The sequence below is a fragment of the Rana temporaria genome, chromosome 5 (genome assembly GCF_905171775.1).
Source record: "Rana temporaria chromosome 5, aRanTem1.1, whole genome shotgun sequence".
Lineage (NCBI taxonomy): Eukaryota > Metazoa > Chordata > Amphibia > Anura > Ranidae > Rana > Rana temporaria.
The window spans coordinates 146745384-146767571 of NC_053493.1; the positions used below are offsets into that span (position 1 = coordinate 146745384).

The 22188-nt window shown below is 43.3% G+C and overlaps 1 protein-coding gene across 5 annotated transcripts in view; it reads right to left on the bottom strand.

The window, feature by feature from the left end:
* SEPTIN7 (septin 7) overlaps positions 1-22188 on the bottom strand; it is a 149942-nt gene that overhangs the window by 19601 nt on the left and 108153 nt on the right. For all 5 annotated transcript variants that reach the window (XM_040353229.1, XM_040353230.1, XM_040353225.1 and 2 more), the window contains exons 8-11: positions 20510-20602; positions 15971-16067; positions 6973-7024; positions 3805-3930 (exon numbers count right to left, since the gene is read on the bottom strand). In XM_040353229.1, coding sequence (XP_040209163.1) covers positions 3805-3930; positions 6973-7024; positions 15971-16067; positions 20510-20602 — 368 coding nt within the window. The remainder of the gene's footprint in view (positions 1-3804; positions 3931-6972; positions 7025-15970; positions 16068-20509; positions 20603-22188) is intronic.

A 22188-nucleotide genomic window follows, 5' to 3' on the forward strand; every position in this document is an offset into this window, starting at 1 on the left:
CTGACATTTCTGCCTGGAACGCGACATCGTCCCAGCTGCGAAATGTACCCCAGGCACTTCCGCTATGGTGGTAGATTGGAATTCTCGTTACCCGCCCAATTCCATCGACTGACGACTGCACCGGTCAGTGTTCCTGGCCCTTGCTCCCTTATGGGATCCTTTCTCTCCCCAGTCTGTACGGGGATCTGCACCCTCTATTCACGACGCACGTCCTACTTCTCTTCGCATGGTTGGGTTTTCGGGGTGTCGGTCACAGACAGCGACCTTTTCTTTTATAACGGGGGTTCCACTTGCCTTGATCTAGGCCTTGGGACTAGATATACATTTCGATCATCCGGAGGACTCTGGGTTAGTTGGTGATCAACGACAAGTTAACCTCATGAAGGCGTTCGTCTGAGATGACCAACTACCTGGTGGACTCGTTTGAGTCCGGGAGGTCCTATAGCTCCCCTGCGCCTTCCGCGCTGCGAACTCGGACTACCGCTCCCTTGTAGACTTACTACCGGTGGGATAACACCCATGGTGTACCGACTTAGTAAGCGTTAAGTTTCAACGCCCATCACACCCAGGGTATCAACGCTCTTGGGAGGCGATCAGTGGTCCTGACCACGCGCCAGGACTGGGGGGACAATCTCACTCTGTCGGAGGTTATTGTCGTTTAAGCTTCTGCCCCCTCGTGTCTGATTCCGTCAGACGCATATCGGGTGTCACGACGTTGGCCATTCCAGGCGTCGGATCCCGCCTCGGAGAGTCTGAGTTTTTCCGTCGTGCGTAGGACAGCGGCGGGACTTCATCGGTTTTTTCTACCCGTTCTTCCCCGCACATCGTACTCCATTATCTACGGATTTCTTAGTCCTTCACGGTCCCACTGCGATCTTCGCATCTCTTCCTACTCCTCATTCCTACGCTAAACCTCAGTTTCCGGTTTCCTCAGCTACGCTAGCCAGAGGGGTACGATCAATCATGGAAATGGCAGGGTCTTACGTAACCCCGTGGGCGCCCACCCCTCCAGTGGAGCGGTGGCTCCTAGGTCACCACCCCGGGCGGCTCCCTATAGGATTTACGGCTAGCGGCGGACTGGTAACCACGATTGCTTTCCGCCAAATCTGCTTGGATCGGAGGAACACATATCTATATCAATTTTGTAGTTGTTTCATTTGTTATCATCTATATATGCATTGTTATAGCTTTGAACTTGCATAAGATATGAGCCTCCTGTCTGAGGTATAATTCGAGATTTTCCTAGCTTGTGACGGAAAATATTGATTATATGAAGACAGGAGGCGAGTATCTTCCCTCCCGACCCAACCCTGTCACGAGGTTGTCTCTCTCTCGTTCTAGACTGTTGAACCACACACCCTGCAAGTCGGAGGCTGGTACGCCCCGGGAGTTCGTTTTCACTAACCCCGTCATGATTGCTGTTCCGTTTCGATCCATGGGTTTAGTTCACCGCAGATGGAGGCTCCTACTACGTTCCAGATCCGGAGTCGGGATGCCGTTGACTGAATCTGTTGGTCCATGTTCCTGAAGACGACTGACCGGTCGGCTCCGAATGGTTTTGGTTTTCCTATAGTCCCCGTTGGGATGAAGTTGGTCCGGATGAAGTTGGTCCGTGTTGGCCTTGTCCTTTCGTTTCCTCCAGATTCAGATGTTGTGTTCCGGTCGGAAGGTTCCCGGCAGCCGCGGAGATGTCTAATTGGACTTTCGGTTCCTGTTTACACTAATTTGCATGAAGAAAGAGGAATAGGTTACCTCAGACAGTCCCTTATATAGATTACGGTCTGGGAGGGGCTACGCTGGCCCAGGGACTGCTGGGAAGGGTAGTTCTTTGAATTTTTTCTTTTAAGTTACAATAAATGTTTACTGTATTTCTGCTATGGGCATTATTAAAGAAAGATAATGCATAAGATACTCGCCTCCTGTCTTCATATAATCAATATTTTCCGTCACAAGCTAGGAAAATCTCGAATTAAACTTTATAAGGGAGGGATTGTTTGAAGACGTGCCCTACTATACTTTTCACTGAAATTGTGTACTAAAGCAGCCACCAGATTGATATTTATCCTAACGTTTGTATAGAGCCTCCATCGGAGGCTGTTTACCGAGATCGGTGTAGCTGTGTGTCAGACTGACACAGCGCACCACCGATCGCCACGATGGGCTCGCGGCGGCTTTTATCCTGCTGGACGTCATATGACGTCCAGTCAGGATAACGCAACCACTTCCCGGACGTCAATCTGCCATTGACCAGGCAGGAAGTGGTTAAAAACAAAACTACAAATTTAAGGAGTATTCAAAAATCTATCTGATGCTTTTATTATGCATACTCCAAAAGCGAAGAGTGTACAATGGGAAATGGAGGGATGTTGACCGACAAACAGAAGTATATCATAGCGGTCTATGACAGGCAGGGAGAAATTTTTCTGACCTTGATCATACAGAGACTTCTTGTGCAGTTATCTTGGTTTTTGTTGACCACACGGTGCAGTATTTGTTTTCCTCCACAGGAAAGAGCGCTTCAATGTTCTCAGACTTAATTATATGTTTACAGTAATTAGCTTAATCATTTAAAATTTATATTGAGCTACAAATGTATTTGTATTTTTTTTTTTTTTTTTTAAACCTTCCCAACCATAGGAAAAATAAAACACTGGTACTGCTGCCGTTTTCATCACCACAGTACTCTGTCAGTGCCCATTCACACTACAGCGACTTGGGATCCGACGTGTCAGACCCCAAGTCGCTTGACATCAATAATCCTATGTTAGTCAATGAGAGCCGTCTTAATGTACACTACTGAAGTCGCTGACTTCAGAAAGGGTTCCTGTACTACTTTAAGGCGACTTCTAGACAACTTGTACCCATAGATTTCAATAGAAGTCGCCTCCAAAGTCGGATCTCCATCTTAACTGAAGCAACTTTACAGGAAAAGAAAATTAGTAAACCTCTCCTCTCCCACAGAGTTTATTCTGTGATTGGCCACAGCCAAAGTCGCCTGTCCTGGAGGCAACTAAGTCGCGTTGTAAGTTGCTCCAAGTCGCGCTGAAGTCACCTTGCAAAGTCGCGCTGTAAGTCGGGTTGCCCCTGTGTGAACCGGCACTCACACAGTAGTACAAACATATTTAGCTACATTAAAAGCAGACGCTAAAAACATTAGTTCTTTCTGGTCAAATACAATTTCTTCTCTACAATGAAGTCTCCTTCAGAATCCACAAGGTGTCGCTATTTCTACATAATCATGCTCTAGCACCACGCCTACTTTTACAACATCCTGAACTCTAACTGGCCTTGAAAAAAATGAAAACCAGACAGCCTACTACACAGAAAGCTAACCATAAAGTTATCCACCAGTCTATGCAGCACATTCCTTGTCACGCTGATCATTGCAGATTGTTCATACAAGTATGCATTTTCTCACTGCAGTGCATCCAAAGCGCTCCAAGACCTTGAAGTTAACACCTTTTTTTTTTTTAACATAGTTTCAACCATTTGCAATTAATTCTTTTAAATATAACATGTTAAGATTAAAGCTTTTTCTACCCCTTCTAGATAGCTATAAATCAAATACACAGAATGAGTAAACCTTCAAATAACGTTTAGCAACCTTGCAAACTAGTTTGGCTTTACCGAGTGGTAGTACATGAATGCCTCTTAGGATAGTGATGTCACACATGCAACAATGGGAGATGACTTTGAAATGCCTGAAACATGAAGTCACAAGGTGGAGTAGGAAATGGAAGGGAAAGATGGTAAACAGAACAAGAAAGGTCAATGATGTGAATGTACAGTGTAGATGGAACATACTTTGTAAGCTGGCCTTTGTTTTTGTTGTTATCCACACCATTGTAAGTCACAGCGGCTAACTTTCTGCTCCTGTAGTTTTCATAGTGTACATTATTGGTGACATCCTTGAGATCTTGCATGTGAGTCCTGTAGGAAAACACAAACAACCTAGTCACACCAACAAATAATGTAACATAATTCATTATAACCTAATTAAAAGAGAAGTGAAGGGTTAAAAAAAAAAAAAAAAACTTTAGGCCCCTTTCACACGGCAAGCCCGCTCGGATCCGCCTGTCCGTTTTTCAGGCAGATGTGAGCGAGCCATCCATTGACTCCTGTGGGGAGATAACTGTCAGCGGAGAGTTGTCTGCCTTCTGATCCGCTGAAGACTGACGTATGGTGATACGTTCACCATCTGTCTTGGTGGATCGGATAAAAACGGACACGCTGTCCGTTTTGTTCGATCTATCCTTAGGAATCAGCGGGGCTCCGACAGGCCCCTCCCTGCTCAGTGAGCAGAGACGGACATGTCATCTGCCAGCTCAGCGGCGATTAACGGAGCGATCTCCTGTTGAGCTTGTGGACTCCACTGAAACGGATCCGCCTCATGTGAATGATGCCTTATACTAACATGGGCAAACCGATGCTGCATCTGTCCCCCGCTGGCTCTGCAGTGAAAACTGAGCAAACACAGCTGATCGTTCAGTTCTCCCCCTTCACTTTGAGCAGAGAGCCGAGACTGTCATTCACCGGCTCTCTGCTCTCCCCTCAAACGTTCACTGGAGTTCTGTGCTGTGGAGGGGACAGGAGGGGCTGGCCAAGTCTCCCAGTGGATCACTGAGACCCAGAGCCAGAAACTGGTGTTCTATTAACTAGTGCCCTCCGTCACAAAATGCCAGCGCAGGCACAGTACGGAACGGCACTCCAGCCGATTTGGCAATCAGCTGGCATGATGTCACCATAGGGCATGTGCACATCGTAGGAGGCATTTTTAGACAGGAGATTGCATAACTTTCAAGTCTGCCCATCAAATGCTAAGAGCAGAGGGAGAACGCAGTTGTCCGGCACTATTCGGTAGAACACTGGTCCAAGCTTCAGGGCAAATACCGACGATATGGTCAGGATCTTTCCCGAGCCTGGACCGACTCAGTGATGGCAGCCAACTGCGAGCGAGCTTTAGCTGAAAAACGAGTCACAGGAGTGAGAGCAATCTGCACTCCTGTGATCAATAGAAGTATGGCCAGAAAAACTCTGGACATACTTCCCCTTTAATGCTGTTTATTGGTGTGCCAATATTTCTTGTATCTACACTCATGCCTACAATCTCCATGTTAAAATTTCAAGCAGCCAATGACCCAGTAATAATAAATTGTCCCACATCAAATAACTGGTGTCAGCTGGGAGACCACCACTTTACCCAAATATACCACAGGATAATATCAAACTTGGGAATTCATTTTCCCCTTCCTGGTGGCAGGTGATCTTGGCCCTGAGGCAGCGAAGCAAGCCCAAATCATAAGTGTTTCCCCTACCATAAGTCACCGATGGGATGTTTTGAGATTGGCAAGCTGTGACCTTTTTGCACCATACATAGCTGCCGAGTTTTCTTCCCGAACAACTCAACTTTAGTTTCATTAGTTCACAGAACATTTTCCCCAGTAGTGTTGCGGTTTGCCAAGGTGTTCTTTGGCAAACTTCAGGTGCACAACAATGTATTTTTTATGTGGGAGAGCAGTAGCTGTGCCATGGACACCCTGCATGTTAAAGAAAAACTTGCGTATGGTAGACTCATGAACAAGGATGTTTGCCAATTTCAGAAATTTCTTCAAGCCTTTAGCTGTCACTTGTGGATTCTTTTTTACCTACATTGTGCCTTGGGAATCATCCTAGCAAGACGCCCACTTCTCAAAAGAGTCGCCACAGCACTAAACTGTCTCTATAGACAATTTGTCTGTCGACTAATGGATGCCTAAACACTTTGAGATTGCGTTGTTTCCCTTTACAGCCTTACAAAGATCAATTCTTGATCATAGGTCTTCAGAGAGCTTCTTTTTTTGCGAGGCATGGTCAGCTGATGCTTCTTACGAAACAGCAATCTTAAAATGTCTGGGTGTCTTATCAATGTAGCTCTAAACCACACCTCCAGGTGAGCAAGCTACTGACTCCAAAGAGCTTTTTGCGTAAGTAATTATTCACTTTTTGCTACAGCGCTATGTGAATGTTTAATGATTGTATCCAAGACAGACAAGAAATTTGAATTGTTTGTGTGTTAAGCACTTTGTGTTTGTCTATTGTGACTTCTTCAGAAAATTCCAAAGGTTTCACACTTTTTCCTGCCACTTTACATTATACCCGTTTATCGGAAGTCTTCTCTTCATTCATGGGGAGGGGAGCCAAATTTACACTTTGCAGAGCTAGTGAGAGCCGATTGGAGGGAAGGGACACATCCCATTCATGCAGCACACAGGAACAGAGCTGGGGCTGTCCAAGGCTGAGTGTTGGAGCTCCCCTCCCCGGTGACTTTTCCTTTTGGGTGTCGGGAAACTAGTCAGAAGTGACTCGTGCAGATAGCAGTGGAAGGAGACAGCAGACACAAATTACACTTGCTGCTCTGAATTGAGACAGGTACACAATATAGAGGGGATATGCGTTGTTGATATTTCACATCAGAGGTTTACAACCACTTTAATAAAGGACTAGGAGATACTATTTAAACCCTGTGACTACATTGTCTGTGCCCATGTAATCTTTTTAAAATAATCAAAGCCTAAAATTAGGAATTAAATTGTGTCAACATTACTAAATAAGTCTGCTACATGTGCCAGTAAAAAGTCCAACTGGTAGTTGGCAGAGAACACATTTCTAAAAAACATAAAAACTGCCAATCTCTCAGACATTGCCAGCAATTTTATTCAGTTCTAGCAAAGATTACGGTGAAGAAAGGAATCCAGAATGCAACAGGTGCACATGTTCCATTAACACACCACGCACACACAAACATACAGGTGAACTGAAGTGCACAATTATACGGTACCGGACATTATTCTGTCTTATCAGACAATAGAAGTTTGATGTAAATGCATTGGATTAAATATACAGGACTGTTTCAGTAAGGTGCAGTCATGTATGCTACCATTTTAGATGCTTCATGATAATGTAAAATCCTATATATGACAAGGATGTGTTTACCTTATCAACATGTTCCGCAGAATAGTGAAGTCACAGTGTTCACCGTTTTCAACTGTAAAGGAAGGTAAAGACAGAATGTAAAAAGAAAAACGGCTAGTTTCCAACAGATTCATTTAAAAAATTCACACACTTCCCGTCACATTACAAGCACCAAAAATAAGAACACGGTTATGTGGTTTAAAATAAAGCAACATTTTACAACAACCCTGCCCCACTTCCCGCAGAAAAAGAAAACATTATGTCTGCATGTTTACATATTGACAAGCTACGGACACAATGCTCTCTCTAAATCAGAAAAGACAGTCATCATTGGATCCACAACCAGCCTTGCACCACCAGAGATAGAGACGTACCAAGAATGCCTACATTGTGCTCTTGTGAACAATTCAGACTTGTCTGCATCCACATTGGAGGCGACTTATTTAGCAAATAGACATGGTAATCAACAAATACAATACTTCAACTTTATCCAAGTTCATAATCAAATCTGACAGTTATGTGGTCCAGGCAAGGGCTAACCACACATTGTGCAGGGAACATTATTGGAGAGCTCCAAGCATGTACCCAAGTGGTATTTTGCAGAGCAAACATTTTAAAATTATCTTGTTTTTTTTAAGCCTCCAAAATTAAGTGTCCTGCCATTACATTTGTGCCATTTACTATTCGGCCTCATTCACACAGGGCCGTTCGGGTCCGTCTGTCACAGACCTGAACGGCCTCTCCATGCATCGCTATGGAGCATCGGATTTCATCGGAGACATGTCCGCTGACATCCGACCCACTAAAAACAGACATATGGGGGCCACGTCCCCATCCATCCATGCGGATCGGGTAAGATCTGATGAAAACGGACATGCTGTCTGTTTTCATCAGATTGCTCCATAGGGAGACAGCGGTGCCCGACAAGCCCCTCCCAGCTCAGTGAGCAGAGAGGAGCTTGTCATCCGTCGGCTCAGCGGAGATCTGCGGACCGATCTCCCGCAGAGCCGACGGGAGCAGGCGGACTCCGTAGCGACTGAGTCCGCCAAGTGCGAATGAGGCCTTAGTCTACAGTTGCAGCACCCTCTAGAAATCCCTCAGATCTCCAGGATGGGGTTAAAAGATGGATGGTCCCTGATTAAATCCTGGGCTTCCTAAATCCTTTTACTGCCACCACTATAGTAGTGTTATGGCAGTGCAGCAAAGGGATAAAAACAAATAGGGGACACAGGTTTTTTTTTTCCTCTGGCAATGCTGCAGCCTCGCAGATTGACAGCCTCTTCTGCAGTTACTTTTATGAGTGGGTAGGTAATCAAACAGATATTCCACTTGTTATAAGAATAGAGGTTTGTGAAATCATCCTTTAAAAAAGGGACACTAAAGGTTCCTGTTTAAAAAAAAAAAAAATGTCATACTTGCCCTCCACTGTGCAGCTCGTTTTGCACACATTGGTCCTGATCCTGGTCTTCTGGGGTTCCTCGGCGACTGTCTCGCTCCCCCCCCCCCCGCATCAGCTAACCCCCTTCATGGAAAGCGCTCTCCTAAGGGGGTTAGCTTGCGGGCGCACTTTTCAGGCGCTGCCGTGATACAGCAAGCTGGCCACAGCCGCCGACTGTATCACACGGCCCCACCCCCGGCATGCTCCGTCATTGCATTTGATTGACAGCAGCGAGAGTCAATGGCTGTGCTATCAATCTAGCAAATCTAGCCAATCGACGGACAGACTTCGAGGAGAAGAGGACGCTGCGCGAAGTGCACAGCAGATTCATTCGGGCTCAGGCAAGTAAAAACAGGGGGGCTGGGGGACATCATTTTTTTTCACCTTAATGCATTTAAGGTGTCTCCCGACATTTAGCCCATGCGTACGGGCCTTAAGTTACCATAGTTCAGCTATAAAAGTAAGCTGCATTCTAAGGAAGCAGATCGAATGATAAACTTTATTATATGCATGCAGGTCATCATTCACACTGATGGGGGTCTGTCTGATGTTAACAAAAGTACATTAGGGGGGGGGAGCAGATAAACCACCCTCCCTTATTAAACATCCCCCTGCCCCAAAAAAACATATTACAGTGCAGCCTACCTGGTCCTTAGATGTGGAGACTGCACTAGTTTTCCATTTTCAGGCTAAGAACATTTTTTAAAATACAGAAAATACTATCCATTGATCTTGCCATAAATGTAGTAATGCAATGACAGGAAGGCTCAATGAACTACCTAGAGTGCTCACTAGCATTCTTTCTGGTAGTTTATTGAGAACTACAAATCTTCCACAAAGGGTGTCGGTAAGTGTAGTTTATTCATTCAAAAATCACCAGACATGTGGGAGGAGCCCCATGTGGCCGTGTTCTTTTTCAATTGTGACAGCGCGTGCGGGGAGAAGATCCCTGGCACGCTGTCACAATGGGGTGTATTGGCGAGAGGCTGCAGGAGTGGGAACATGTTACATGTTCCACCTAAAAACACGTTAAAAGAAAGCACAAAGTCAAACTGCAAACCTGCGCTGTCTCCAGATTAGTTGAAAAGAGTTCTTCTATAAAAACAGTGGCCCATTTAAGCCAATCCAGATCTCTAAAACTAGCCTTGCTTTTATACAGACATGTATGAAAAGCACATCTTAAACTATACTATACAGTCCCCTCAATGCAAAACTTGGTGGATAAACAAGCCAAAAGGAGAATTGCAATGCCCAACATGAAACAAGAGCCATTTCCCTCCCGCTGAAATATTACCAAATCAAGGAAAGAAAAACTGAAAGATGAAACAAAAAGGTATCAGATTGCCCAAACTTGAAAGTTAAAGTTGATCTTTCTTTGAGTGCAGCTGTTTGATTTTTGATGCCAGAGCTCTGTTTCCTGCCAGCCTAACACATCAAAGAGCAAAAGTACTTCCTCTGTTTTAGTTCAATCCCTGGCATGACTTATTCCACATTTTGTGGACAAAATAAAGTGACAAGGTTTCAAGCAGAGATCACAAAGGCCTGTTAAGTTTATGTCCATGACCCAAGTTTCTTTAATGTACTAAAGAATACTGGCTCTGTATGGTAGAGACACCTTTTTATCATTCTGCAGTTTAACCACTTAAGCCCCGGACCAATATGCTGCTAAATGCCCAAAGGCGTTTTTACAATTCGGCACTGTGTCGCTTTAACAGACAATTGTGCGGTCGTGCGACGTGGCTCCCAAACAAAATCGACGTCCTTTTTTTCCCACAAATAGAGCTTTCTTTTGGTGGTATTTGATCACCTCTGCGGTTTTTATTTTTTGCGCTATAAACAAAAATATAGCGACAATTTTGAAAGAAATGCAATATTTTGCTATAATAAATATCCCCCAAAAACATATATACATTTTTTTTCCTCAGTTTAGGCCGATACGTATTCTACCTATTTTTGGTTAAAAAAAAAAAAATCACAATAAGCGTTTATCGATTGGTTTGCGCAAAATTTATAGCGTTTACAAAATAGGGGATAGTTTTATAATTGTTTTTTTTTTTACTACTAATGGCGGCGATCAGCGATTTTTTTTGTGACTGCGACATTATGGCGGACACTTCGGACAATTTTGACACATTTTTGGGACCATTTTCACAGCAAAAAATGCATTGTTTATTGTGAAAATGACAGTTGCAGTTTTGGAGTTAACCACAGGGGGCGCTGAAGGAGTTAGGGTTCACCTAGTGTGTGTTTACAACTGTAGGTGGGTGTGGCTGTAGGTCTGACGTCATCGATCGAGTCCCCCTATAAAAGGGATGACTCGATCGATGCAGCCGCCACAGTGAAGCACGGGGAAGCCGTGTTTACATACGGTTCTCCCCCTTCTTCAGCTCTGGGGAGCGATCGCGAGGGGGCGGCTAGAAACGAATAGCCGCGCCCTCGTCCCGGATCGCTCACCGCGGGTTTCCGACCCGATCAGGCTCCCGACCCGCGGAAACGTACATGTACGCCCATATGCCTGTACGTGCCATTCTGTGGACGTACATATAAATGCGGCGGTCGTTAAGCGGTTAGATCAGAAGAGGCACTTTAAAATAAAAAAGTGCCAATACTAAGCTTGGGTGCTTACCCTATTGTGCTGCTGCTGTCTTGTTCATAGCCAACAATGGTGAAGTTCCTTGCAGGTCACAAAACATTATATAAATTCTGCTGTAATATTACACTTGGGGCCCCGTTCTCACCTGGGAAATGTTCTGATTCAGCCTAGGTTCACACTGCTGCGAATTCAAAATCGCGGTAAAATGCGCGATTTTACCGCGATTTCGCGGCCGCGATTTCGGCCGCAATTTAATGTAAATCGCGGCCCGAAATCGCAAAAAGTAGTACAGGAACTACTTTTTGAAATCGCAGATGCGGCGTCGCACTGATTAGGACAGTGCCATTGCCGACAATTGCCGCCGATTTGAGATGCGATTTGACATGTCAAATCGCATCTCAAATCGTTCCAAATCGTACCCAGTGTGAACCAGGGCTGAAGCTCAAAAAATCAATTGAGAAAAAAAAAAAAAAAAAAAAAATCTATTCTCTATGAAGAGGTTTCACATCTCCACTCCAAAATCGCCTGAAATTTGCGCATTTTTTCACCCCCATAGAAAATTAATGGAAGCGTTCCATTCGCGTGTTTTTGTGCACATTTTCATGTTTTGTCATACAGGCAGGCAGTTACAGAGTGACAAGAACCGCCAATTAACTAGCTAGAGCACTCATTAGCGCTCTGGTAGTTCATTGAGAACTACAAGCAGTCAGATGCAAAGGCCGATAGTAGTTGTAGTTCTCCCATTCACAGAACTCAGATTTTTTTTTAATTGTGACAGCAGGTGCAGGGTCTATTCCTTTAGTAACATGTTGCACCTTGGATATGGAAGTAACATGTTTAAAAAAAAAAAAAAAAAGTTTTTCATAACAGTTTAGTGTAGTTTTAAAGGCAGCTAGCACAGCTGTAGATGGAAGAATGCTCTCAAAGAAGGGGAAGTGCTATCTTTGCTTACAGCATACACTGCTTTTTAGCACCATCTACCTGAGCGCCAAAGCCATTTGTTGCAAGACTTTTTTTTTTATAATAAAAAAAAAAAAAAAACACACAGATAAACAACATTTCTTTCAGGTTTGTGGATTATAGGTAAACCAGGTTTAGGGGATGGGCAGGAGCCAAACGTCCTATACAGCAGTGTTTTTTATACCACTACTATATATGACAACTTCCTTTTATTCGCTATCAGTGGTTAAGGAAGCAGTAGGTGTCAGTACTGGTGCCATCCTTAACCAGTCAAGTCCCTATGTCTCACCCATTTGCTGGCTGGGAATTCTCAGCCTTGTAAGCAAAGGGGGCAGGGATAGTTGCCCACATCTGCCATATTTGGACATCACTGGGTGGGTATACCCCACCTGTTTGTTTACATTTCATTTGGGCTAAATTTGGACCGGAAACTGAGCAAAAGACGCACAGGACCCCCTGTGCAAATTGGTACCGGAGCCGCAGCGGAGATATGTGAACCGATCCATTACTCATATGGGTAGTTTTAACAAAAAGGCTTTCATCATTTTGCTTCTACATAGTGAATGGCCACGTTGGGAAGTGTATGTTCATTTAGCTTAATGCTGCATACACTTCAATCACCGAATCGCTGTCAAGTGAAAATTCCCACTAGTACATGATTGGCTATACAAAGTAAATACAGTTTTGACTTATTTATTAAGCCAAGTGAAAATCTTCTCCTTCAACACATCATTGTGTAAAGTCAGACACTCAACAGGTTTCCCTGCATCCAATTTGCATAGGTGTGAACCAAGGGTTTACCCAAGGCATGTTATTTAAAGGAATTCAGCATTTATAGATTAATTTTCTTTATTAATAGGGAGAGGGCTTACAAACTACGGACCTACAAAAGGGCCTGCAGGTGGACAGGTCAGAACGGCGTACAGACCTTCTTTCTCCCTCTCCTATAAGCTTATGGTCACTTCAATGACTATAAGCTTATATCAGAATTGTTCAGCAGACTCTGCAGAACAATGCTATAACTCTGATCAGCGGATTACAATTCGCTGATCAAAGTTATTAACCCCTAATGCGAATGCCCCCCTCCATGTCCCATCTCTACCTCCCACTGCTCTTTCACCTATAACTACTCCACCCGACTCTCCTCTCCCCTTCACCCGATCCGACCCCCTGCAGCCACCATCATAAGCCGGCATCACTCCTATGCCACTCCCGCCGGCTTCAGGTGCTGCTGGGGGCTTGGGGGGATCCAGATGTGTCCCCCCAAAACTCAGATAGTACCCCCCCCCATACTGGTCCCCGCACCCCCGACCCATCCCAGTTTCTGTTGCGGTAAGCTGACAGGCTGGGGATCGCGGTGGGAGGATGGGGAGGCTGAGCGGTGCGGGTGATGTTTGGACTTGGGGGGGGGGGGGGTTCATAAACATGTGTTTACCACCCCCCTAAGTGTGGCACCCTGGGCGCATGCAGCAATCACTGTCAGTTTCTGAATGAGAGGGATATCTATACAGATTCCTCATTCAAGTAAAGTGATACAGAGAAAAGGGCCATCTTTAAAAAAAAAAAAAAAAAAAAAAGTAGGTTATGGGGTCTGTTTAGACATCTGATATCTCACCAAAGAACCCCCCCCCCCCCTGCTCACATACTCTCCTTTGAGAGCAAACAGACACCGACCCACCCGCACGCACCCATCCATGGTGAATCCCCATTCATCTGTTTTTAGCGGACTGGACTTTATGGGATGCAGGCACGTGTCCATTTACAGTCTCTCCATAGAGAACAATGGGTGGTACGATTTGGCCCGTCTGAAAAACAGAAAGGCAGACCCGATTGGTGTGCTTGTGTGAAAGGGACCTAAGGCCTTGTTCACACAGGGCATACACAGGTGTTCCATGCATCTCTGTGCAGGCAGTCCCATTGATGTCATTTGGGATGTAGCAACGTCATAAACAGAGCCGTTCCTCCCAATTTTACATCCATGTAGGTCCGCATGCATGTCCCTGAGCTCACACTGTCTGCGTTCGATGTCATGTATCCACAGCCAAATAGATGTCAGATTGGGAACAGCAGCTATGCCTGTGCAGCCGATGCATCCCAATTGACATAAATGAGTGACTGTACGGTAATCCCTGGCCCCCAATTGGCGTACGCTTTAGTATGCCACATGTGAACAATGCTTTAGTACAAATTTATGTTGTGTTTATGTGCAATATCAATGATTTTAGTGTATTTTTTGTGAAAATAGAGAAATGATGAACATTTGCGCAATTATTGCGGGGGCCCAAAAAATATGTAGCTTTTTTTATTCCATTGATGTGCCTTCTGAAAACATATGGTTTGGGGGGCTTTCACAAATTCTGAAAGCTATAAGCGAAGACTAAAAAAAAAACACAAAACTGGCCTGGCCACCTGAGTGTATAGAATTGGCACCTGAACTTCAGTAAGGTTTGCTGAACCCCAGGTATGTTCAGCTCATCCCTACAAAAGATAAATATTTAATATGCAAAAAGCAGGAATGTGAAGTCAACATTTGCATATTAGGGGAATTAAGGATGTACGAACACCGAATGACTTTTGCAATAGTGACAGATATGAGCATCCTTTTGCAATGCTCTGGCAGAACTGGGCCACATAGGATCATCCCCAGTGATTATAAGCACTGTCAGTCATTGAAAGCACTTTTTAATATATATAGATTCACCATCTTGTATGCAAAATCTTGGTGTGAACGGATGATAATTCCTTTTCTAAAAAGAAAAAAGTATAGACTCATTTTAAATGCAAAACATTTACCTTGTCAGCTTAAACAGTGCATAAACCACTGCAGCCTTCTTTCTGTGCTAGGCAACATGAGGCAGTTGTCTCATTGTCTGGCCTTTTGTGCTGAGACATCTCCCAATTCTGTTCTGGCTGCAGTGAGCAGTGTGGTGCACAATTCATCGCATCAAACATCTCCTTTTTTTACTTTATTTGAAGTGCACAAAAGTGTGATGTTCTGCGACATGTGATCTTGTCCAGTGCACCGTGATAAAATGCAAACATGCTGGGCTGTGTTGCAGTGCGAGTAGGACACATGGAAAGCAATTGTTTTCTGTGTGTTTTAGAGGCGATTGGCATTTTTCCACACTGGAAGAATGCCAATCACTGCACTAGTGTGCATTGGCCCTTCGGGCCAGGCTAAAACATTTAGACAAAGCATTAGGTGTACTAGTCAAACTAGGTTTCCATTCTCATTTATGGACATGAGCTATGGAAAAAAAATGGAAAGTACAAACATCAGAAGTATCCTTGAAATGGAACTGCTTCCCCTTTCCCAACTAAGAATGCCATAAAAGGTGATTTAGGCATCTTGCGTAAGTGTTGACAACATAGAACAAATTAGATACAATCCAGGCAAGATGCACAAGAAGGCACTCGTGTGCATTGCTAGGCACCATCAGTTGCCATTCCCCTTTCCAAAAAGGGTACAATTTAAGGCCACTAAAATTGTTTCTTTGGACAGTGGAATGGCAGTTGGCATGGTCACTTGTCAGGGAAAGTCATGCCCTCACATTAAAACTTTGTCTTGGTTACATCTTCTATTTAACATTATGCGGGTTTGCAAATATATCCGTTATAACTCAGCTTAAAAAAAATGCACATGGTCACTAGCAAGGAGAAATATTCTATTACATTAACTCAAATGACGAAAGTGCCAAAACAGGAATAAAAAATATGGTCAAGATTAAAATGGTTTGCGCATAAACATCCCAGATAAACCGTGCAAGAAGCCAGCTACAAAACCATATTATGATTTAATGGAGTGTGAGAAAAACAAGAACCTTTCTTGGAATTTCAACTTTACTCTGCTCTCTGTGTCGAAAGTTACAATAAATATTTTGGATGAGACCATCCTTGGAAACAAGGACATACAATCTGGTTCAACAGCGTAAGAGGAATGTGGAATGTAAATATAGTAGCTACATCAGAGACAGGGTAATTAAATAAAAAAAAACTAAACCCTTGTGGGTTTTGGAATGTATTCTCACCTTCCGCAACTCCCCATGGATACTGTCTTCCTCTTACTCTTTTGCCATTCACTTCTATGATAGTATTGCTACCCACAACAGCAAGAGGTAAACGGTCCTAAAAAAACAGGAAATTAAGCATTAAATTATTGTTGAGACTCCAATTTTGACTGCACAATAAAATGCAAAAAAATAAATAAAGTAGGAACAAATATAGAGGTCAAATAGATTTTTGTTTATTATTGGGAGAGGGTTTACCAACTATTCAGGTCCCAAGTGCAAACCGGTTACAACTCTTATAGCAGCCCTCTGCTTTTTTGCTCAATGGTTCCCCATGTCTCCCCACAGATTCTTCTACCATTTCACCACTACTACCCCTCTTGTTCTTTCCGCACCAGCAAAAGCCACAGGCATTTGTACATCAAAAAACTGCATACAGAACTACTCCTGGTCTGCTGGCCCTAGTATGAAGGAATTTCTCATCCCCCCCCCCTATCTCCACTGGCATGGTGGAGGAGAGAGTCCATGAGATGGGAAATGGAGAGTGTAAAGCACTGGTGGAGCCTGAGTCTCTATGAACTCCAAGTAAAGGATTTTAAAGCGAGTACAACATTTTTATTTTCCATTTCCTCCATTTAGGGACACAGTCTTGTACTGTCTAGATCAGGGGTGAGCAATTATTTTTTCGATGGGGCCACATGAGAAACTAAAAATATTTTGGAGGGCCGGGCCAAAAGGCTAAACTCAATACTGCATAAAATCAATTGTATTTCTTTATAAAAAGCAGTAAATATCATTGTTGGACAACTGGTACGAGTACTTGTTATAGTTAAACAATGAAAAAGTGAGGTTGCCTTACAAGAAAATTTTTTTAAATTTATTAAACAAAATTTCCCAAAACAATGAACATTTTTCACTATTTGTGACTCATATTAGTGAAAATTTCCAGAGAGGATCAGAGACTGCAGACATGATACTAGAGAGGATCAGAGACTGCAGACATGATACTAGAGAGGATCAGAGACTGCGCACATGATACCAGAGAGGATCAGAGACTGCAGACATGATACTAGAGAGGATCAGAGACTGCAGACATTGTCCCCATAAAGTCCTGCCAAACGACAATGTATGCTGTGTCATAAATTATGGTTTATGTATGTCTTATTGTCTTAGTGATTGATTCACATCACAACTTCATTGATAGCTTTTTTTTTTGTATGATTTTTAGTTTTGCTCATTACTGCCACACATGTGCAATGCATGGCTGCATGTGTGTGGCAGTGATGAGCAAAAGCAAAAATCATACAAAAAATAAGGGTATCAATTTCAAATCAATGAAGTTGTGATGTTAATCAATCACCAAGACATACATAAACCAGTGTGCCATCAATTGCTGCCAGTGTGCAATCAATTGCTGCCAGTGTGCCATCAATTGCTGCCAGTGTGCCATCAATTGCTGCCAGTGTGCCACCAGTGTGCCATCAATTGCTGCCAGTGTGCCATCAATTGCTGCCAGCATCCCCACAAGCAAGTACCTGATGATGATGATGAAATCTCTGTCCTGTCAGTGTTTTGCTGCCTGCAGTCCTCGGCCGTCTCGGGTCTCCTACAGCAGCCTGTGCAGTGTGCACAGTGTGAGGTGAGGAGTCGGGACCGGGTCATTACTTGGTGGGATTTGGGGGACTTTTTTGAATTCGGGGACACTCACTCCACGTGGTGACGGGCGGCTGGGAATGCCGTCAGCGGGGGGCGGGAAAGGAAGCGTGGCCAGCTCCAATGGCTTCTTCGGCTGAATCAGCGGGGGGCGGGAAAGGAGGCGCGGCTAACACCCACGGGTTTCTTCGGCTGCACCAGCGGGGGGGCGGGAAAGAGGTGCAGCTAACACCCGCAATTCTTTCGGCTGCAAATTCATACTTCAAATTCAAATTTCTAGCGATCCGCCCGGGGGCCGGATTAAAAGGTCCGCCGGGCCGTAGTTTGCCCACCTCTGGTCTAGATCATGGGTCGTCAAATTATGGCCCTCCAGTTGTTCAGAAACTACAATTCCCATCATGCCTAGTCATGTCTGTGAATGTCAGAATTTTACAATGCCTCATGGGATGTGTAGTTCTACAACAGCTGGAGGGCTGAAGTTTGAGGATCCCTGGTCTAGATGCTAAAAAGAAGGCCAACTGATGGGTGAGCAACAGCAAACAAAATGCCAACAGGCCCCAAAAAAATACAACCAAGGACTTCCTAAAGCTCCTTATATTAAGAGCTGAAAAAGACACAGGAATGGAACAAAGATGTCCCCAGTTGAGGTAGGTGGTCGAAACTACCTTAGGTGGGAAGGAAGTTCTTGTCCTCAGTACCATCTTGTTCTTGTGCAAGACCAGAAAAGGTTTTTACAGTATGAGGACGTACAGTATTTAGATCCCAGAGTCACAAGAGAGTGACCATGAAGAGAAACATGGGAGACACCCTGCAGACATATCTAATGGTATAAGATCATAAGAGTGAAGACCTGACCCTTGATGGTGCTGTGGGCCAAATGCAGAGATTCATCTCACAAGTATTTATTTTCTTTGGAGAAAGCCTCTTGTCTTGCACCAAGTGAAGTGTGCCTTTCACATACACTGACAGACCATGTAAAAAATGGACTTCACAGTTTTTGTATAAAAGGAATAACCAATTAAGATATACATTTGTCCTTCAGAACTTGCAGTTAGACAACCAGAAGGTTAATAAATCGGACCTTGAGATCTGGATAACCTGGAAGAACACAGAGCAGCTGCCAGGAGTCTTGTCGGGTTAATGTACCATATCCACCTGAACAAGTACATTTCTTTGAGGATCAATGGAATGCCATCCATCACAATCCTTTGAAGTAAATAAGGAAGAGGTGTGAGGGTAGCACCATTTTAAGTTTTTGTTTTTCTAGGATGGCAGGTTTTGCCTATTCCTTGGGATTATTTCCTCTTCTCCTGGGTGTATGGGGCTTGTAGGGTCAATTCACACTATAAACGGTGACAGATGTTTTACCGAATGGTATAACCGCCTGACACCGAAGGGACACACTGAAAACAATTGTTTCCTATGTGTCCCATTCACACTGCAGTACAGCCTATCTCTGTTGCAGGCTGCGGTAAAATGCAAACATGCTGCATTTTATCGCAGTGCGCCGGGCCCAACATTGCAGTGACTGAAGATTACGTTTTTGAACACTTCAAAATTAAGCTCCTACAAAACAAAAAAGGGAGCCAGCACACTGCTCCCTAGCACACACAATGCAGAGCTGCTGAAGCGGTGAAACACACCTGCCACTATGCGTTGCAGTGTAAGTGGGCCTTTATGGTCTAGATTCAATCAGTGGTGTAATTAATCAACATAGATTTGTGATTTTTTTGTTTTGTATTGGGTTTCTTTGGATGAATTTGAGGCATGCATTGAGCCCAAGTTTTTAGGTCCCCCCCCCCCCCCCCTGTTTTTAAATCTGCAATTATCCAGTATTGGCATTTATAATATTGATCTGGCAGATGCCTCCATTTAGAGTGAATGTTATTTTTAGTTTTTTTAATTATTCTTTTGTCTGTCCAATAATTTCTTTGCCTTGGACAGGATACTGTCATATTTACAGAGAGGGCAGCTCAGTTTTTAACAAAGTCCCCCTCCCTTCCTCAGGAGGGGTTCAAGACCGATCGGCACTTGGGAGAGACCAACATCTTATCGGGATGTTTCCAGTCCCTATAAAACTGGTTGTCCTCTAGCTGTTGCGAACCTACAAGTCCCATCATGCCTCTGTCTGTGGGAGTCATGCTTGTAACTGTCAGCCTTGCAATGCATCATGGGACTTGTAGTTTCGCAACAGCTGGAGGACCGCCGGTTTGAGACCCCTGCTATAAAGGAAGCCTCAAAACAGAAGGAGCACCAGGAGAGTCTTTGTGGTCTTAGAAGCTCTAAACAACTTCAAACAGGATACAGCGCTGGCAAGAGCTACGGGCTAACCCTGAAGTTTTAGAGAGGGCATCAACAAATGCAGAAACGGTCTTTCAGTTTAGCGTAATTACAGATCTTCTCAAGGGTCTTCACCGGTTTGTCCACCAATAATAAGAGACCCAGTTAAAGTACACACGAGAAAATCAGACAAAAAACTGCTTTCAGTTATGAGTCAATTATTAGGAGAGACAAACACGACAAAAAAAAATTCTCGTACAGCAGAACGAATGATTTTTGTTTAATCAGTACATTTGTAGTCTGCAAAATAAAAAAAATAAAAACAGAGCGACCAAGATCGCGCATGCTTGGAAACAAAAGAATACATGACATCGCAGGAAAATGTATTGTGCCTTACAAGAATTTTCCCAACTTTAGTAACCTATTCGTTTTCGATATGAGACTAGCAGGCAAAAAATAAACACAGACGATCATTCGTCAGATATACGAATGTGTACCAGGCTTTACAGGCTGCAGGTAGATCAGATAAAATCCATCTGTAGGTAGCAGCATGACTCTCACAATTCAATACTTCCTGCGTCCCACTGTGAGGGGGAAAAACTAAAATGCATTTTTAATTTCATATACCTTTATTTTTTTCACCAGCTTATTTTCTTCTTCATCATCCGTTTCTGGAAATTCATAAATCTTGATTTTGTGTTCCTGAATTTCCTTCATTATCTGAGAGCAAAGAAACACAAAATTAGTAAACTGAACTTCGTGTCATGCAGCGATTACCCATGGGGTCCCCCTGAACTACAGAAAAAGTGGTTCATGACAAAAGTTATAAAACGTCAAATCTACGAATCCATGGAAGACAAAGCCAACTATGCAAGTCTCACCAATATAAGGCTGGGTTTACACTATTGCCACATGCGGCTCACAGGAGTCAGGTGCGCCCCCGTTCGGTTTCAGGTCCGATTACAGCCAGAACTTTGGGCTGAATTCACACCTGAAACAGGCCAAAAGCCGTAGCAGAGATATGTGAACCGTCTCCATAGAGAGATGGTCACAATCTTCTACAATGCAAATTGGGTCCAGGGAAACCCACATCCAATTTGCATAGGTGTGAACCCATATGGGTGGTTTTAAATAAAAGACTTTCATAATTTTGCTTTTACATAGTGAATGGCCACTTTGGGAAGTGCAAGTTCATTTAGCTTAATGAGTAGGTTAATGCTGCATACACTTCAATCACCATCAAGTGAAAATTTTCACTAGTACATAATTGAATATACAAAGTAAATACAGTTTTGCCTTATTTATTAAACTAAGTGAAAAGCTGCTCCTTCAACAGCATTGTATAAGGTCAAACTCAACAGGCAAGCGTGCATAAGACTTCATGTGACCTTTGACCCTGTGCCATTACAAAGGCAGCATTAGGTTTTATTTTTATTGGTTTGTTGCTTTTTTCTGGTCCTCTCTCATCTTTTAAACTAAGTTGTGACATGATGCTACTCATATATCAAGACATTGCTTGTAGATCAAGTCAAAATTTATTTAAAAAAAAATTGCTCATCTTGCAAAATCGCTCTCAAACCAAGGTTTTACTATAACTAAATAGGATAACATAAAATAATGTTGCATTAGTAACTTAAGTTAGAAAAAGAACAATGTAATCTGTTTAAATACTGTATATACAAATGTGTAGGTTTAGAAGGCTTTCTGTAAACCACATTTAGTTTAGGAATGTAACAATCTAAATAATTATACTGTGAATGTCAAGTACTACTTGTAGTTTGAAAGAGCAAAATGGCTTGCAGAACTCTTCAAACTATAGAATTTAGTATAGTCGCTTTGTACACATTTCCTTTTTTTGGAACATACAAGAATCAACTATGTTAAAATAAGTAATACAAAATCATGAATTTGTATTAGTGTTCATTCCAGCTGTGTAGAAATTGTTTCAAATATAAATCAGAAATCACAGCATTGCCTCACCCCATATTATACAGCTTAGTGCTAAATTTTCTTTAAATTGGGCCACAAAGTTATTAATGTCCACTGTTCAGTCTCTCTAACTTGTAGTGCTCCGAGGATCCTTTTTCCTTTTTCAGACAATAAATGTTCATTTGCAACACAAATATTGCATAAATTGTAGACACAAACAAAAAATATAAAAAAAAACATAAGGCTCCATTCACACTTGTATGACTCTCAAGATGCGCAGACAATGGAGTAGAACTTTGACACAACTTTGGATGGGTGCAACTTGGATACGACTTTGGCTTTGACCAGTGATAATGGGCAACTGTTGTACAAAAGTT